Source organism: Necator americanus, chromosome III (assembly GCF_031761385.1).
Source record: "Necator americanus strain Aroian chromosome III, whole genome shotgun sequence".
Classification (NCBI taxonomy): Eukaryota; Metazoa; Nematoda; class Chromadorea; order Rhabditida; family Ancylostomatidae; genus Necator; species Necator americanus.
The window spans coordinates 14,454,414-14,474,299 of NC_087373.1; the positions used below are offsets into that span (position 1 = coordinate 14,454,414).

Here is a 19,886-nt window from a genome sequence, read left to right on the forward strand (position 1 = left end):
TGTCCGATTGATATTGCTCTTTGATCATCACAGCTTTTTTATTTTGATTGCAGCTGTGTTTGGAGTACGGTATTGCCGAAGAATCTACGTGTTAGATCATAACATTTTTGTACGTTCGGAGAGAATGGCCTTTTTGGATATTCCTCACGCATTAAGGTAGGCTATTTCAAAGGGCCACCCAGCCCCTTACTATATGGTGACCTGCGCAACGGAAAAAGGTGTAAATAGTGTACACAAAAGAACCTCGAATCTTGAACAAATAAAGAAATATACAGATTTTCTCATTTAAGTTTTCCATTAGATCGATATGGGATCTCACTGTGATATTTCTGCAAGTAATCCGAGATGAAACCAATTGGATCGGCCGGCCGACGTAGCAATACCTAGGAATTAGCATTGTTAATGTGGAGCAATTTTTAATTGTCCAGCTCTTCAAACCTCCGCAAGTGCTTTAGTAAGAACGGGCGCTACCGTCCTTGCCAAGTAGATTCCATTCTCTGAGGTTGGTAGATCTGTGCGACCATGGACCATTCGTTCAAAGCGGTGGCGGTCCGTGTCATCATCGTCGTCATGAACTCGGGCGGAGTCGATCACCGATCCGCTGAAAGTAGACCATCAGTAAGGTGTCCCACAGAAATCGTAGGGGAAAATCACAAGGTGAGAGATTCTGAGCTAATCACACATGATTTCTCCTCTTCAGATTTTGCACGGAGTCCTGACTCCTAATTAAACTTCTTTTATCGTTGTCGGTCGAAGTTTGATTGAGTTATTGCCCCAGTTTGACCACCTACCCAGCTGAATCTGCTAGTCGAACCTTACCTCTCCGATCCACTTTCGCCACTACCGGGACTATCTATCATTTGTCCATCCTCCAGCATTTCTTCGTTCATAAGATCATATTCTTCATCTCTTTCTTTTATCATTTTCAGATCGATAACAGCGTTTCTTCTGTAGTAGTCGGGAGTGCGACCTTCCTGTAAAAGTAGGATTGAGTTTTGTTAAATGGATGGGCAGGTGAAATTTCCTGTATATATTTGTCTACTTTTCGTGTAGAAGAAAAGGGCATGTGCAACCAAATTTCTGGATTTTCTTCTCATTGTGCTTTTTATGGAACTTCTAAAACAGCGTAACTCTTCTAGTAGGTTGGTCTGATTGTAATTCTTTCAACTTTTTTTCTTTCATTTAATATTCATTCAGTAGTTACAGCTCGGATTCTCGTAGGTAGGGAGTCTCTTATTGGTTTTAGATCCATTTGTGATGAGGTGCTCAGCTCGAAACAAGGGCATTCCTACTGTCTTGATGGTAAAAGTTGAAAGTCGCCTCACAGGCTTCTTGTTGTAAATAATTGATTTCTTAATTGTTTTGGTGTAGAATTTCCTATGAAGTAGCCACGGAGGAAAAAGTTGCGATCATCATCGCGTTATGTCAGCAGTAATTCTAGTCAACATCTAGTTTTCTTCCGTGTTCCTTACGTTATCCACAGCCATGGGATCTGCGCCAGCTTTACCAAGAATCTTCAAGTAATGGCCACCGTCCCGAGCCGCGGCTGCATAGTGCATAGACGTGCGTTTATTCTGCAAATAAGATTATAGCTAAGTAGTGTGTGTTTGTTCAGGATTTCACCGAAAATAAAAATTTCTAACATAATCAGGTGCGTTCAGAACGGAAGGGAAATGTCCAGCGATATAACGGACTATCTCAGTGTGTTCATGTACAACTGCTGCATGTAACGGTGTGCATCCGAAACGATCACGAGCTGAAAACGTTCACTTGTGAATTGTTTTGTCTGTCAAACTCAATCTGCTCTACGTTTTTGTGCAAGTTTGTTTACAGTCGGGGGCGAATTTGTGCGGCCGGCTGACCGCGACGCGTCCGTCGCAAGATATGTCGCGGCGCCAATGTGTACGATGCAAATGTTACCTATGGCAAGCTTCTTTGACGTCATTATTGATTTCACTTTCTCGAGATCGCCTTCTTTAATTGCCTTGTGGATTCCATCGATTTTACTCTGAAACAGAGAAAGAAAAATTTCTTCCAGTTGACGTCATTTCTATCTTCTTTTATTCTAAGGACTTTTACAGTACTTCTCGTACTTAACTAAGACGTTCCCAAAATCAGATATTTGTAGGATCTGGAAAGCTGTGATGAATGACAAGTTCATGCCACTAAATACAATAAGTACGATACTTTCCCTGAGAGCGAGTATGAAGCATGCAAAACAGATAAACAGCAAACTATGACAGCGACATTTCTACATTACTGCTATTACTACTGATAATTTTCCAGGACAATTTTTTCGTTTTTCATGGTAGAGCTTAAAGATACCAGCTCAGCCAACTCACCATATACTCTGGTAAATTCTCGAGGAATTTGACCGTCTCTGGATTAGTGCCATTTCTGTTTTGAAGCAAATCCCCACAGCCTGCAAAATAACGCTCGCCTGTGTTTAGATATACGGTGCGATAGAATATACGTATTCGAATTTACCAGATTGCTATTATGGTAGGGTCAAAACAACATGAAGTACGTAAGCAATTACGTGCGCAGCTTCTCTCGAGGCGATTTGCTGGAGCGTAGCGGCTAAGCGCGTGGTGAAGCCCTTGCTGGCGCCACTCATCACTGCGGTTTGCGACGGTCCCAAATCGGTCCCAACTGCTGCCTCCACCGCGCGGTTTCGAGTGCGTACGCAAATGCACCGCAACTACAGTCGTGATTCTTGTCATTTTGACCCGACTGTACACGAAGCCATAAGTGAATTATTTTTCTGCGTTTGGAAAATCTTTTTCAAGGAACTTTAGATTTTAGGAACTTCTGGAAGACAATATTGTTTAGAGTATTTTCGTAATCAGCACCCTCCTCCCTATCTTTTCGTGGGAAGATCTCGTATCGTCAAGTTCGTGATACTTTGCTTTAAATTGTTGAAAAGGGTTAAGTGATTGATATCGCACCGGAAAGAACAAGTTGCTCAAGTTTTGCGAGTTGACCATCTCTTAGCCATTGCTGAATGGACGATTCCAGGTAGCTGGGTGCCACACGGTTGTGAAGGACCTAAAAGCCTGATGTCTATTGCTGATTCAACAAGATTGAATTGGTATTTTTAATTCGACAAGAATTCAACAAGAAGAATTGGTATTTTTGAACATCGTCACCAATCATAAATGTAGTATATAGAATTCACCTGCTTGAGCGCCGCTTTCGTGTCAAGTCGCATAGCGGACAGGTCGATCTCTCCAGGATGCTTCAGGTAGTACTTAGCTGGGCGGCCGTTCTGTAATTTTCGTCAATTATCTCCTAAAGTAGGTTTAGTGCATAATTGAACAGTTACCCATTTGGCATTCGATCGAATCCGCAAGCTCAGAAATGCTGGAGCAATATTTAAAAAAATAGGGACTTGACTGCTCCCAGTGCAACTCTGCCCACATCAGTTGTTTAATATTAACAAGGGATGTCCATGTTTTGAAGTTACTACGCGTACTGCTACAGTTCTTCGTCTTTTTTATTGCATATTTATTTTTGTTATATTTTATTTATATTATTCTAATGTTTTTATTTCATATTTTTATCCTTACGCACTCTCTTTTAAATGCATCATCCCACGAATCTGCCGTGATATGGATTTCCGATGATCAAGACTGTACGGGATCGTAGATTGCAGAAGCGGGTGGGTTCCCGCTCATGTCTTCCTAATCGCCGTAAAAAAACGGCCCGGAAGATGCGGCTTAGAGCGTTGCGAGGCGCTATTTTCTGCAACGAGTTTGATTGGAGCGCGTCAGCCTTGTGTACGCACCGCATCTTCCTGGCAGTTTTTTGCGGTAGTTAGGAAGAAATGGACGGATCGCTCTCTTCCCCACAATCTACGACCCCGCATAGGCATAACCCACCTGAAACCCGTACCACCCAGATTCGTAGGGTGATGCCTTTAAGCGAAGAGCCCATTTCTCCCCGACTTGTTGACTAATTTATTTAAAAAATCTACAGAAATGATTTTTTTTTGCTAATACGCTCCGAAATAAATAATGGTTCTTTGGTTCTGTTCTGTAACAGATTTCGATATGATTCAAGATATTTTAACCTGACTGATTCAAGATACATAAGACGTTATTTTTTTGAATAATAAACCTATTGAATCTATAAGTAAACCTAAGACTAAAGCTCTTTTACTTAGTAGTGCGTAAAAATGAAGAGTTTCTCTCACACAATCGTAAATGTTGGGATCAGCACCACTTTTCCTCATCATCTTATACAAGTAACCACCATCTCGATATGCTGCTGCGTAGTGTAGTGGAGTGCGTTTCTTCTGGAAAAGAAGAAGAAATATTTCTCGCGAATTCTTTTAAATTTGCGGTAGAGAAATCAGTTCCAAAATCCACCTGATCCATAGCGTTCACAGCGTGTGGATAGTTTCTGATCAGATATTTAGCAATGTCAGCCCGATCGAAGACTATTGCCTGAACGGAGAATGCAACAGCTAAATGTTTTGACGTTTTTGTCACAGGACCAGAAAAGATAGATGAAAATCAGAAATTTTTGCAGTAATATATCACATCTGCCGTCAATTTTGTATTTCGTAAATCTGCAGAGCCCTGGAATTTTTCTATAAAGTGGCTCTTCTCGGATATTATTATCAAGGAGCTACACCTCGAAGCTTATCACGTGAAAATAAAGTCAAAATTCGGAGCAGAAATATTTCTTATAATAAAAAAAAGCTTCTATACTATCGCTGCTATACCAAAAATACAGTACCTTATGTAAAGGGCTGAGTCCTCTTGAGTCTCTGCATAGCGCGAGCTTCTTGCGATCTGTTAGTAGCCTTACTGCTCGTAGATTTCCCGTCTCCACAGCTTTATGGATCGCTTGAATTTTTGCCTGAAAATAATTTCACCTAGTTCCTTTCTCGCTATGCAACGTCATAAGTTGTTGTTTTTGTTTCTACCACTGTCTACTGCAGTGCAACCTAAGGTCCCAATTTTTTAGTATGTTGACACAGAAACAAATTTTAAAAAAGATCCTTCAGGACCATTTATCCTACTTCATTCAAATGCATTCATTGTGATTTCCTCTTTTCTTTTTCATGAATCTGAAACGCTGAAAAGTCACAAAAAATCTGCTTCAGCCTGCACAACTAATTTTACACGAACCTGGTATTGTGGTAGTACTTCCAGAAATCCAATGCTGTCTGCGTCTTCGACCTAAATTACATATTCCACTGATTGGGAGCATACTAAAATAAATTGCCAGAATCTTTCTTACCTCATGGTTCCTTCCTAGCAACAAGTCTGCGTATCCAGTAAGAACTAGTTCCTCTAGTTTGCCCACATTACCGGTGTGGATCCAATCGTAGATGTCTTCTTCCAGATCTGAATTTCAAAGTAAAGCCTCATGTAAATGGTTAGTGCTCGGACATCGTGACATACGATAGAAGGCTGAAATAAAAAATAGACAAGATAGGTGAAATTGAAAAAGAATGGAAGAAAGTGCCCCCTCCCCCTTTCTTAAATTTAGGCGTAAATTTTTTATGCTTATGTTTAGGTATGATGAAATGAGTGACGAGTGTGTTTTTTTAGCCAGAGTGTTACGTCAAAAAAAAATCATGCGGAACAAAACTCAGAATGAGAATTGTATCGCCCAAAGCAATTCGAGAGGATCTCACTACTGGCAGACAACAGGGGCTGCGGAATTACAGAAGCGTTCACTCAATCCTTTCAAAGACCACTTGTTCCTGCAATCCCTCGCCTCTAAAGGACTTATTGGAAAATTGGACTCATGTTGATATCTAAAAGGTCGAAGTCAGAAAAATTTGGGATATCGGACCCTTCACAGGACAAAGACTGCTTTCTATTGTAGTGTTCCGGCAGATGGCAAACCTCATTTGTTAGCGATTTACGAGCTGCCAAAAATCAGAGTAAGAAATGCAAAATGATGAAGTCGTAACGTCAGCTGCAAGAAACACAAAATCCTGTTGAGCTGGAAAACCAAGAGATGAGATCTTCCTACAACAAGTAGTTTTCTTGCAGATTTCGTGAGAAAATAATTTTTGAGCTGGTGGTTTCGGTCGTTTATGGAGTTAAAACATGTCACTTTAGTCAAATCTAGAAAATCTCCATTGCCATGGAACTATAGCTGTGAGAGATATCAAATTGCTCGCAATATTATGTAGATTGCGAATATGTAACTATCATTTTAGTTTCCGAAAAATATGTTCACGTCAAGTATATCTTTGGGGCGCAATTATCTCGAACTCAGCCTTGTTAAAGGGTACCCGCAGGTAATTTTTCCAAAAAGTGTTTCCTTGATAGGTCTTGAAAGTTCTTATTACATCCAATCGGTAGGGCTCGCGCTCACGAATCTATTGATGTTCAGATCTTATAATAAAGACCAAATTGAGGTGAGTTCTGAGAAAAAGACGAAAAAGACGCGGATTCGCGTGTGTCGAAGAGTTAGCTATCCTACTGTACGAATAAAAATGGCAAAGATGGAGATGGAATCGTAATATTGTGTATGAAATGAGTCCTTAAACAAGTAAATAGGTGCGATAACTATACGTGTGGAAATATTATATATTATTTAATGTACTATGTATGTACTATATCTATGTACTTCACGCCATATTTTAATATTTCAACAAGTTGTAGTCACCTTGTCAGCATTACATAAAATCTCGTGATCTCAGGTGCTTTTTCATCGCATCTTCTCTATTCAAACGTCAGCGTTTGCATGTATCAACGAAATTCAGACGTCAGTGTAGGCTTCAGGATGATCTCCGACTATTTTAGTATCAGTAAACATTTTGCTGCTAAATATAGCGAGAAGAGTTAGCTCGAAGAATTCCTAATGCAGGATTATGGCTAATCGCATTTCATGACGCTGCCGTCACATGTGGTAGCAGTAATTCTGGATTTGGAAATTTTGAAAAAATGATGAAACGATTGAAACAGATGAAAATGTAATTCAGAAGATCCAAGATGCCCGTTCATTTTGAATTTTTTCAATTAAAATTTTGAGTATTTCAAAACATTCCCTTGTTTATTCAACTATTGTGCATGAGTAGTGCAATGCTGAGAAGTCACCACTACGTCTTCACAGTCCATAGTTCGAAATTAGTTCTAGTTCAGTAAAGAGGTTTATTCGTTTAATGTCAATAAATTGAACCAGAATCGCATGGGAGAGTAAGGGTGCTGACTTCTGATTTATTAGGCTGATGCATAAGTTTCTTGTCACACTATTCCACACTCCAGGACTACTTCAAGTCCCAGCTCTCCACCTTCTTTAAGAGGGGGGTCGACCAGTCAGCCGAGCATTGGCGTCGAGTGATAGACGGCGATGGTATATAGTTCTAATTTCCAGCCCGGTTCTTTTTTAAAATACTTACTTACTTAGATACTTAGATGGCCCGTCTTCACTGGACGTGCGGGCCCCAGCATCTCTTCCACTCGTTTCGTTCCCTCGCCATTGTCATCCAAGATGTTCTCAAGCTTCGTGAGTGACGTTGACGAGGTCTTTGAGCCGTATCCAGCTGAGCTCTTAGTTGGTCCATCCGTGCAGCGAACACGTCACCCCATCTCGTTGGCGGTCCCCCTCGGGGGCGTTTAGCGTCCCTTAGGATCCACTCTAGCGTTCTTTTAGTCCATCTGTCGTCGATTCTTCTCATGATGTGACCGGCCCATCTATGTTTTGCTTTCGATACATATTCCGCTGGGTCGCAAAGACGAGACATTCCTCTTAAGTCGGAGCTACGAAGACCGGCAAGGTGTTGTGTGCGCCCTTTAAACTTCCATAGACATCTCTCAAGGGCTCTGTGGGTAGTAAGTAGCTTCCTAGACGTGGCCGCGGTGTCTGCCCAGTCTCCGCTGCGTAACAGAGCGCTGGAAGGACTGTCGAGTCGAACAGATGGGCACGAAGATCTTGGTTCGTCAGTTGGTCCGTAGCTTCCCTGACGGCTGCGAATGCTGCCCATGCTGCTCTCATTCTTCTATTCAGTTCTTCCTTCAAGTCGTTTTCCATGTTCATAGAACGTCCGAGGTATACGTATGACGGAGTTTCCACGATTTGGGGGCCTTCAAGTTGTACTCCACCGTCCTCGCAGTGGGCGTTCTTCATGAACTGTGTCTTCTTTCTGTTTATTCGTAGTCCTATTCTCTTCCCTGCTTCGTTCAATTCGTTGAGCATCGTTTCTGCTTCATTGGTACTGCTCGAAAAGAGAACGATGTCGTCCGCGAAACGAAGGTTCGAAAGAAATCTTCCATCAACACGTATGCCCCTTTCTTCCCAGGATAGTGATTTCATTATCCATTGCAATGCAGCAGTGAACAGCTTCGGCGATATAGTATCGCCTTGTCGTACCCCCTTTCCAATGGTTATGGTGAGAGGGCGGTGGAAAAGCTGTATCCTAGTCTTGCATCGATCGTAGCAATTGGCTGATGTCCTCACATACGACGCGTCCACACCTTGATCGACCAGCGCTGACAGTATTGCATTCGTTTCTACGCTGTCAAAGGCTTTCTCATAGTCGACGAAGGTTAGAACAAGGGGCAGGCGGTATTCCCGGCAAACCTCTATGACCCTCGACACGGTCTGGATGTGGTCCAAGCAACTGAACCCTTGGCGGAATCCAGCTTGTTCTTGAGGCTGGGCTTCATCCAGCGTCCTAGATATGCGTGTGAGGATGATCTTGGTGAATACTTTGTATAACACGCTCAGCAAGCATATCGGACGGTAGTTCCGAAGGTCCTCTCGGTCATCTTTCTTATGGATAAGAACGGTTCACGAGGTCTCCACGGTCTGGGATCCTTTCTTTCTGAAGGTAGGATGTCATGTGCGCTGCTAAGATTACATGAAGCGGATGGCCACCAGCCCGAAGAAAGTCTGCTGATATAAAATGAGGTGCGGGGGCTGTGCCAGGTTTCATGTTCTTGATAGCGACTCGTACTTCCGAAGGGAGAATCCGTGGTGGAGCTTCACCAGTGGGGATGATTGGGCTTGACACAGGAGTTGATGAACGGAAAAGGTTCGAGTAGAACCTCTCCGTAATGATTTCCATCTCACGACGAGAAGACGTGCGAGTCCCGTCTTCGCTCAGCAAGGTTGCTAGCGGAATATTACATTCGCGGAGATCTCTGCGGCACTTCTTTAGACTCGTTCTTCTTTGTGTTGCTTCCAGAATCTTCTTCTGCCTGTACTTCAAAAGATCCTCCTGCAACGCCTTTCTGCGGCTAATGTTTGCTACTAACCGCTCAATGTGCGATGCATTCGGATCAAGCCTCAAAGCCCTTCTTCTTTCCAACAATTCCTTGGTGGTCTTCGAAATTCGATCCAAGTTTTTGCGTTTTTGCGCGGCTTCAAGGTACGTTCAGCACAGGCTCGTAATCCTCTGAGCAGCATCGCGTAGTCCACGTTTGGGTCCTCCTCGATGTGCCAGTCACTTTGGGACAAGGAGTCCTCGAGTACCTAATCGTCGTAGACGACTTCTTTTCTCCTTCGTTGCCGATAGCAGATGTTCTTTTCCATCGTGTGGCTAAGTAGTATTTTCGCACGAAGGAGACGGTGATCAGAACCACTAAAAAAGGATGGTACTACTGAGACGTCAAGTAGACACCACCTCCGGTTGGTGAGTATGTAGTCGATCTCCGCACGAGTCGTGCCATTGGGTGATTCCCATGTCCACCGACGATGATCTTTTTTCATGAAAAGAGAGTTCCCATTAAAGAGGCGAGCGGCGGACAACAGCCCGGCGAGACAATTGCCATTTTCATTCCGGTCCCTAGTCTAAATCTTCCAATCCTGTATTCCTCTTCTGTGGCCTTTCCTAGTTTTGCGTTGAAGTCTCCGACAACGAATTTGTAGAAGGACTTCTCGTTGCGGACTACTTCCTCCAGCTCCTCGTAAAACGCGTCCAATCCGGATTCATCAGCTGTTGATGTTGGTGAGTAGCAGTTGATGATACTGATGGATTTTTTGGCGCAGAGGGCGGAGGCGAAGAATGGCCAGACGAGGCGACAGGATCTCGTGAGAATCGACGAGATGGACGACAGATGGGTGCACAACAAAACCAACACCGCCTACATTTCGCGACGGAACCTTCTCTCCACGAATGACGAGTGTACCGTCATTCATCTGTCGTACGTCGCTCCTTCTGCACTTGGTCTCCTGCAGAGCAATCACGTGAAATTTGATACGCTCTGCAGCTCCGAGAAGGGCATGCAGGTCAGCGTCTGTGGAAACTGTTCTCGCGTTGTAAGTACACAGTCTGAGACAGTCTCCATGGCGAGTCGTGCGTGTGTCGCCTTGGTCCAGAATCAATGACGTCCTGAGCAACCTGAGATTTGATCGCCTCTCACCGGTCGCCATACCGTCCGACGTCTGAGACGGCAGGGCCCAGTGTGCAGGGTACTGAGGCAGTGAATATGCTGGAGTGGCAAGAAGACTTTTCCCCAAACTAAGCAGTCATGCCACGGCGAGCTTAGCTTTCACCACAGGTCGTCGCCCAACCTATATGGATCAGGGAACCACCTTGCGACATTTTGCCAAGACGGTGGTGAATCTTAGCAGTGACTTACTCTTAGCTAGGCTTCCGATTCAGAGAAGTCGGAATGTCGGATGTGTCGAACTCCTTCTCAGCTTGGGAGACCCTGCCGGAGGACGAACCTCCGCTGTGCATCGCAGTTCGACGCCCAGTGTCACCTCCACGCCACTATGAGGCGGTAAACCGTTGTGGAGGTTTTTTTTTCAAATATTCACAAAAAAAGTCGTGGCGAGAAATTTAAGTATCACCCCAAGATGACATACATTCGGTCATAAACCTTTGTGATTCTGAATTGAAGACAAACACATCACTTGAAAGGGGTTGATCAGAGCCAATGTACCCATTTTATACAAATACATATAGTTAATTGTGCATGACAAACCCTGCAAAAGTGTCCTGCTCAGCTGCCCGGACATCAGCTGGTTCATCACTGCATTATCCTTCATACTGCGCACGTTCAACCGCTGCCCATGTGTACGATAGTAGAATGGAGTGTGACCGTGCTAAACGACTCGCCTTTTTTTACAGTGTTGGTCCGAAATTTTGGTAAACTGCTCACTTTATCATCAATAAATGCGTCTCCGCCCGCTTTTTGCAACACCTTAATCATGTGCTCACCGTTCGGATCAGCGGCTGCGTAATGGAGCGGAGTTCGGCCGGCCTGGAACAATTGAATATAGAACTTACAAGAAACTGGTTTTTCTGGTTTTTTTGGGGTTACTTTTTCGTTATGTGGGACACCAGGAAGAAAAATTTCTATTGAGGAAAGAATTTTAAGGTTTCTATGATCGATTAATGCAAAAAAGCACGGTTCCAGTGAATGTGAAAAAATTTTGTTCTGGTGGTTGTAGAATATAGGAAAAAATTGGAGAATTTGGATGTAGAAATGAAAAGAAAGAAATGAAAAGAAGGTATTAGAAAGTGTCGGAAGTGTGAAGTGTAGTGTTAGAAATGAAAAAGGAGGTATTTTTCATAGGATTTGTATCTGTAAGCATTTTCTTTTTGTTGCTGCAGATAATGTACGTCAAAAAGAAACCGAAACCGATTTGCAGTAAAAAAAAGAGAAATGAAATTGTAGGAGATAGAAATTAATAAAACATTGAGCCACTGTTTGTCCCTTGCCACCAAAGCTTAGCAGTGCAGTTTCTTGGATTCACCGTTGGTATAATTTTAAAAACACGACAAATGAAAGAGAAAAAGACGATTTGAATTTTCCATGGAGATGCGAAGAACGGAAAAAAATCCTAGGAATTCGAATTACAAGGAATTAAATAGTATAAATTAAATTATTTGCGGCTATCAGTGAGGACCGGATCCACTCCAGTAATAACAGCCTAGTAATGGATGACCAGCTCAACTATAAACTCCTTCGCAAGCAGTTTTCACTGAAAATAACGTCGTCCATCGGAGATTTCTAGGAATCAGAGTAACTTTCAAAGAAATGACGAAAGGATGGTAAAAATTGAATATTCATATGATATAATCAGACAGCTGCATGAAACTGCGACGAATCTTTTCGATTACGCACGGGAAAATTTCCACTAAACAATTTCTGACTATGCAGACATGAAAGAAGAATATCTAGAAAGATACATATAAGATTCAGGGAAATCCTCGAATATTTGCAATGTGGAAAAATCAGGGATTATACGATACAACTGCAAATGTAACAACACTTAGTTCACTTCTGCGGTCTCAAACCCGCAGGTTTAGTCATGCGGGTGGGATCCCGTGTGTCAGCACAGCAAATGTTCGCAACGATCCCCCACACGCGATGAGGAAGCTGTACATAATTGATATAGTTGCTGGGAATGATGGAGGATCGCTGACTACTGCATCGGAATTCCGAGTATTGACTTGTTTTTATTCGAAATCAATTCTGAAGTCAACATTTTTTACCCACTCTATGTAATTTCAGGAAAAGCAAAAATCAATAAATGAGAGGAACTGCCGGAAGACGCCGTAAAAACATACGAAGAAGCAGAATGCTATTACTAGGAGGCTAAAAAACAACAGAGGTCTTCATGACAACTCGGGTCTTCTTCGAATATAGGAACACGATTTGTCTTGGACCTCCAAATTGGGTTAAAAAAAAGAAAAGTGATTAAGAATCATGATATGAAAATGACAGAAGATCAAAAACAAGTCTAACACAGGGTGGAACAGCCAAATATCATTTTTTAAGGTAATAAAAAATTTAGATGGGTATTATTCTTTCGTTCGTTGTGATAAATATTAATAGTACAAGTGGAAATCAGTATACAAGTTATTTCACTTTTTAAAGATCAGCGCAGGAAAGTGACGACCTTAATTTTGTGAATAATGTCTGGATTTTTCAGGGAAATTCTTCTTGTACTACCATCTCTTCTATTAAATAGCATTATGATCGATGTATTTATAATAACGTTGATCATTTATTGAATACGCTGTAGCGGCAGAATCTCATCGATCACCTCGATGGTTACTAAATCTCCAGTCGGAAGAGCGGGAGGGTCTTTGCCTATTTTTCGCACCAAATAAACCTCAATCATAAAAAATCTTCTAAAAAACTGTGGTTTGACGCACTATCTTGCACATGGGCGTCTTCTTTAAATTTTCTTTTGTGTCATCAAATCTTTTACACGAGACGTTACTGTTTTTTTTAGCTCAAAAGGAGAGATAAATGTACAGTAAAAATTTCGCATGATGATTTGGTAACGTTCTTCCGCGTTGTGCAGTTATATCCGGTAATTATGTAGTTATTATTATGTAATTAAAAATTAAATGAATAAATTATATTGTTAATGTTAGTATGTGGATATTTAGTCATATAGAACAATCAAAATGGAGCATCGTTGAACACTCACATGATCAGTGGCGTTGACGCATTGAGGATATTTCGCCAGCAAATGTCGAACAGTGTTAGTCTGCCCGTGAAGCAGTGCCTTGTGAAGTGGGGTCATACCTAAATTTTAAAGTTAGTTTTTAGAGGCAGGCAAGGTCAGCAAAGCTTTTAGTTTCTTGTGGATAGAATACTGCGAAGAAAAATTATCTCCCTCCATCTATGCCGTAGGAAATACAGAAGAACAACGCTTTAAAATCAGAGAGATTTGACAGTTGAGCAGGAAAAAATAATTCAGTTTGAATAAAGGCTGTAATTGATCGATGAGTACAAAACGTCCTTCTCTGCTCACGGTACCATTCCACCAAATCTCTTACTAAAATGGACAAGATCAAATCTCCTAAGATTTTTTTTAACCACGCGGCATTCACACGTTCCTTAAAGGCATCACCCCACGAATCAGAGGTGATGGGGGTTTCAGGTGGAGTATTCGTATACGGGATCGTAGATTATGGAAAGAAGGGTGATCCCCTCTATTTCTTCCTAATTGCCGTAAAAAACGGCCCGGAAGATATGGCTTCAGGCGTTCTGGCGCACTATTTTCTACAATGAGTTCGATTCGAGAGCGCCAGCCTTGTGCACGCGACGCATCTTCTGGGCCGTTTTCTTACGGCAATTAGGAAGAGATGGACGGAATCACCCCCACCTCTCCATAATCTGCTATGCCGTATACGAATACTCCACCTGGAATCCGTACCACCTCAAATTCGTGGGGTGATGCTTTTAATCTTGAGGTTTTTCATATCCTACCATAGCTGTCTCTTGCCAGCGCGAGCTGCTGTCGATCGATAAGAGACTTCACTCGCCGGACATCACCATCTTCTACAGCCTTATGGATCGCATCAATTTTGGACTGAAACATTTTCTTTAATGGGGTCAAACGACTTTCAATTGAGTAAGATACTGTACACTCCCTAGCTGGGAGTAAGACAATGCAATCATTGCATTCCTAGGTTGAAACCACTTCGTACAGTACAGTCAACGCGAGGCGAGTTCAACTCGGCGAGAGCGACGCATCTGCCGGCCGCATCGTGCGGTCGGTATTTGCTTGACATAAAGTATGATATGACGTATGGTTGGGTTAAAGGCATCACCCCACGAATCTGAGGTGGTGCAGATTTCAGGTGGAGTATTCTTATAAGGGATAGTAGATTAGAGAGAGGAGGGTGATTCAGTCCATCTCTTCCTAATTGCCGTAAAAAACGGCCCGGAAGATTCTGCGCCGCACAAGGCTGGCGCGCTCCACTCGAACTCCCTGTAGAAAATAGTGCGCCAAAACGCCTGAAGCGGTATCTTCCGGGCCGTTTTTTACGGCAATTAGGAAGAAATAGACGGAATCACCCCTCTCCATAATCTACAATCTCGTATACGAATACTCCACCTGAAATCCGTACCACCTCAGATTCGTGGAGTGATGCTTTTAAGGTGACATGAAACACGGACAGTTGCGTTAGCTGTTGCGCTCGAAGCGAGCGTAGTGGTTGGGATCGTGTAAGGATCCTCGCTACCGTCACCGATCTTCGCAGTCCGCCATGGTTCTCTTACAGTCGAAAGTGCGTCGCGTTCACCCGGTTGTATCAATTCAACTTTTGGTGCAACTCAAGAAATATAAATTCATGGAGAGTAATCACCTGATAGACGGTAAGACCTCGTAGGAATTCCTTGCTTGGTGGATTCGTTGAGGTTTTCTCTCTGAAATGACTGTTTTGGAAATTGACTCGTGAAACGGAATAGGGCAAAACACAGCACTTCAGCATATGTCCTCGACCATCAAGTACCAGTTGTTCCAATTTCGCCACATCTCCAGAGTTCAGCCAATCATCGATAACGTGCTCAGTAGGAGCATCTGAATCGAACTATGAACGTAGAAATAGGACAAAATAGGACGTTTGACAGAAATTATTTCGCGCGCTGCACAACCTAAAGCAAAACTGATTTTGTCTGGAGAACCGCAGTTAAACTTATACACCGCGTTCAGAGTACTTTGTGAGTTAGTCACCAACTTTCGTCAATTTTGACCGATAAACAATGTTAACTAACAAACGAAAAAAGATAACAGTAACCAAAGTTAAAGTCCCGATTCCGAAAGGGCTTGACGAATACAGCAAAAAAAAAGTGTATGGGAAGGAATGTTTCAGCTAGTCCTAAGACCGACTGATTCTACGGCATGTTTTTCTCATCGTCACCGAGGACAATTTCCATGCTACGACGCTGAGAAAACTTTCAGATAGCGAATAGCTTCCGTATGTACTGCTATAACGGTGCCACGAAATTATTGGGTGATCAAGAACTTTTCCGTTTATCGTATATAATAAGAACACCTGAAATTTCTACATGGCGTAGTCCTGTAGAAAGGAAGCACGGTGCAGTTGCGTAAGCTGCTGCGCTCGAAGCGACGCGGTGAAGTTGATGGTTGTGATCGAGGTGGGATCATCAAGAACTGCGGCGATGAGTGGTGCTAGCAAGGATCCACCGCTCGCTTCGAGCACAGCCGCCTACGCAACTGTATTGAGCTTCATGTTGTCTTCACCCGACTGCATAGCCGACGTCGAATGAGTTCAGCTGGGAAAGCACGATAGAATTTGATAGAAAATTCACGAAGAAGAATAAGTTAAGCAAAAAATGCTCGTGCGCTACGGTATGTCTCACCTAAGAAAACTTGCGCCGCCTGTTATTTGCAGTATTCAACAGATTACTTTGATTTATTTTTTGCTCATGCATTATTTTGTGGCGATATATACTTTTAGTTCTTCCTCACATTCTTTCTTCCCATGTAGAACTCTCAAAGGGAGCATTGAATCAGGCTAATCAGATGTAATCATTGTTAAATACATAATATAAATCTTTTTTCGAGTTGCTGAGAAAAAAAGATGGATACTCTGAACAAGGATGAGAGCAAAGCGAGCAGCATTTCAGCTTTTCCAGCGCACTGCTACGTGGATGCCTACACAGTTGTCTAGAATGTGGCTCATAACCCAAGGTTTTAAGGTCATGAAATTCACGATGCTCGGGTCTGGAGAACGCAGAGTTCGGATAGTAGAGGCTCAATTCCACCATCCTCCTCCTCTCAATGGCCATGAAAAACGGCATTTTTTAAGGGCATCACCCCACGAATCTGAGGTGGTGCAGATTTCAGGTGGAGTATTCGTATACAGGATGGGAGACTACGGAAAGGGAGGTGATTCCGTCCATTTCTTGCTAATTGCCGTAAAAAACGGCCCGGAAGATGCGGCGCCGCACAAGACTGGCGCGCTCCAATCGAACCTCTTGTACAAAATGGTGCGCCAAAACGAATGAAGCCGTATCTTCCGGGCCGTTTTTTACTGCAATTAGGAAGAAATGGACGGAATCACCCCTCTATCCGTAGTCTCCCATCCCGTATACGAATACTCCACCTGAAATCTGCACCACCTCAGATTCGTGGGGTGATGCCTTTAAACCGAGGTTCACTAGAACGCGCCGTCCCTGTACACGCACTTGTCTTCTCAGCAGCCTATTTATTGGTTTTACTATTGAAGAGACTTCATCGATCACCGTCTGCTCGCTTATGGATGCGGCGCGTGTACAGGAGTGATTTGTTCTAGCGAAATTCGTAGGAACAAAAGCCGTTTCCCACTCCGTTTCTCAATACGATCAGAAGAAATTGACAATGGCAATGGCAATGTATACACTCCGGAAATAGAACCCAAACTCTATGATTCCTACTAACGCCACATTTCCACACTACGCCAATTCATGTTACGCTGCTTGTAAAGGTAACTTTAAAAACTTGGTCCGCGCTCACAATATCAATTCTATACTAGGAATTTGCAGTTTTGCTCTCAGGGTAAAATTTCTTTCAAATATGATTACTATTACTACTTCTGTTTTTGTATTTGAAGACACCTTAAAGGGATGTCTGGTTCTTTCGGAAGTTTCTGCAGCGCATTATCCATCCATCTAGGATCTCATCACCGTCGCACAATTTAAAAACACCTTAGAGTTTCATTTTTTCCATAATAACAAATTAAGATGAGCAACGTGAAGGTCGAAGAGGGCAGCTACCGAACTCTTCACTATCATATGTACACACTCTATGTTTTATATGGAGTAGGAAATGTACGGATGTGAGGAACAGTGGTTACCTCGGTTCCTCCTCCCTCCTGCTGAGCCACTCTCACAGTTTGAGCACATCTCTTCGAACAAACCGAACATTTGACTAAAGAGGACATTCACACTCAACGTACCGTTGCGTTCAGCTCGACGAGTATCAATGAACTCTTGGTTAGACATGAAGTAAAATAAAGCGAAAGGACGAGAACCTTCACACATCGATCATGGTCTAATGAAAGAGGACCTTTCGAGGGTTAGGATAATTTAACAGGAAAAAAACACTTGCACGCAAGTGGATTGAAGTCACGTCAGGTTTCTTAAGGAATAGATGAATTCATTAGTTGGATGACGTTCTGTAGATATGCTACAAAAGTGCAACTTCACAAAAAGAATTCAAAAGAACACGATTAATGATGATGACAGGATTATCCAGAGGAACTATGGAATAATAAACCAGCAAACAAAAAAAGAACCACATCACAAAGATGAAGTAAGAAGGAAGCGACGGGTGCGAAAACGACGTGAGGCTGACAATTTCGTGACGTCCACATATGAATATGCTAGTATGTAATCGCACTACTTAGCAAAAAGTCGACTTAGCTGCTCTATTTGTAGGATGACAAGCAGATTAACAGAATCTTTGAATTCAAAATGCTTGTGGGCTATCAAGAAGTTTTTTTCGTCAGTAAAGGAAAGTCAGCAAAGTGTAGTTCGCAATATCCATACCATTCGCATTTCATTCAAAGATAAATTTCACGGTCGTCCTCCTTATTCAATATCTTAACTTTGTTGTAAGGAAAAACACTTTTGAGTATCAGATTAATAGCTTATAGGGTCCTTGCATTATTTTTAGAGCCATAAATTTCTTATATGTCGTGCGTTAGGGTAATACTCCAGTGAAAATGCCCTTCTGAGGCTCGGAAGAGTAATGCCGAGTGATTCATCCAAGTAAATGAATGTCTGACAGCATGACACTGGTGAACTACACATTTCAAAGAAAAAGAATAGTTTATTTCACCTTATTAGAGTCACCAGTATTCCAGAAACAACTCTGCTGCCGCTCGAGGAATTCTGGAACAATTTTTGGGAAGTAAATATATAGATGACACTTCGCGAAACTGTTTATGAATCTGTACAGTTTTACAAGAAAAATAACTTTCATAAGCATTCTTTTTTCCTTATTGTATCAATGCAAAGACGTGCACAAATCCAAGTGTTCAAACATGGGAACGCCTTATCTAAGCCGTATCTGTCGGTCAAAGGGTATAATAAAACTGACGATGGTGGGATTTCTTGACGAATGAATGGAGGATGAGTGTGCGAATATGACCGGGATCCGGCTGGATTCATCGCAGTAGTCCAAATAAAAAATCGTGTAGCTTTGTTCATTTCATTCATGTTCACTTCATTTTTTGCGACGATACAGCTCACTACGGGCAATGAAGCGAGGGCAATCCGCAACGAGCTCACGATTGCGCGCCTGGATCAGCTTGTAATGCTTATATCAACACGTCTTTCCCGAGCTGCTAGGTGCTGGGTGGACCCCTTTCCCCTTAGCTATCGCTGTTTGTTGAAAGATCCAAATATCGTCAATTTTGCGATACGCTTTAACTTAACACTTAACGCAACCCATGTATTTTAAATTTTGACCTCTTATACCTGTTTTATGATATACTTGAAGATATAGTCGGTAGTCACATCACTTATAACTGTGTTTACTTGATGCCGCCGTTTTAAGTTCCATTTTAAGCTTTTTGAATTTTTCAGACCCAGACTGCGACCTGCTAGATGGTACATACTTGTAGATCTAGATCGCAGTTTTCGAGTAGGGAATCGAGCCGTTTAGAACATTGTCGTCAGGCGATTGTTGCCTGCCTTCACACCAAAACGATGCGGGTACTGCGCAGATAGCTAATGTCACGGTATCGAACAGGGCACGTTCATTAAAAAAAATCCCCTCCCTCACTTGAAGAATTTGTGATTTTGCGGCTATATGCGCACGCTATATGCGTCGACTTCTCCTCAAGCTCTACGGCTTCGCATTAGCGACAGCCAGTCTCTCCAATCGATCGTGAGCATCAGCTGATTAGGATTGTTTGTCGGAAGGTAACGTGCCGTTTCTATACAGTATCAGTGTCTCTTAAGACAAAATGAATAGAAATATCGAAATAGAAAAAAAATTATTGCAGAATATCTTCGTGTGTGAGATTTCTTGACTGTTACATTTCTTTCCTTTGCTCCATAGTATGTATTAGAAACTTGTAAGTTTTACCTTGAAGATTCCATGAAATTTCCCAAGATCCCACGATAAGCAAGTAGTGACTACAGTGAGCAGAATTCTACAATGCTGTTTGTTCAATATCCGTGGAAATAATAAGACGCTCCTCTTGAAAG

At 42.4% G+C, this 19,886-nt stretch overlaps 1 protein-coding gene across 8 annotated transcripts in view; it reads right to left on the reverse strand.

The window, feature by feature from the left end:
- Positions 1-281: 281 nt before the first annotated feature.
- Positions 282-19,886, reverse strand: part of RB195_009591 (uncharacterized protein) — a gene marked incomplete at both ends in the record, with an annotated part of 42,595 nt that continues 22,990 nt past the window's right edge. For 2 of the 8 annotated variants that reach the window (XM_064190205.1, XM_064190204.1), the window contains 24 exons: positions 282-383; positions 439-601; positions 820-974; positions 1,473-1,574; positions 1,644-1,756; positions 1,921-2,008; positions 2,343-2,422; positions 2,949-3,048; positions 3,179-3,268; positions 4,196-4,297; positions 4,371-4,448; positions 4,744-4,866; positions 5,139-5,189; positions 5,251-5,357; positions 7,486-7,761; positions 7,821-8,742; positions 8,831-9,257; positions 9,941-10,403; positions 10,902-11,022; positions 11,079-11,180; positions 13,366-13,463; positions 14,151-14,253; positions 15,032-15,092; positions 15,150-15,246. In XM_064190205.1, the coding sequence (XP_064047786.1) occupies positions 282-383; positions 439-601; positions 820-974; positions 1,473-1,574; positions 1,644-1,756; positions 1,921-2,008; positions 2,343-2,422; positions 2,949-3,048; positions 3,179-3,268; positions 4,196-4,297; positions 4,371-4,448; positions 4,744-4,866; positions 5,139-5,189; positions 5,251-5,357; positions 7,486-7,761; positions 7,821-8,742; positions 8,831-9,257; positions 9,941-10,403; positions 10,902-11,022; positions 11,079-11,180; positions 13,366-13,463; positions 14,151-14,253; positions 15,032-15,092; positions 15,150-15,246 (4,124 nt within the window). The other 6 variants (XM_064190207.1, XM_064190206.1, XM_064190202.1 and 3 more) reach the window with 6 other exon arrangements.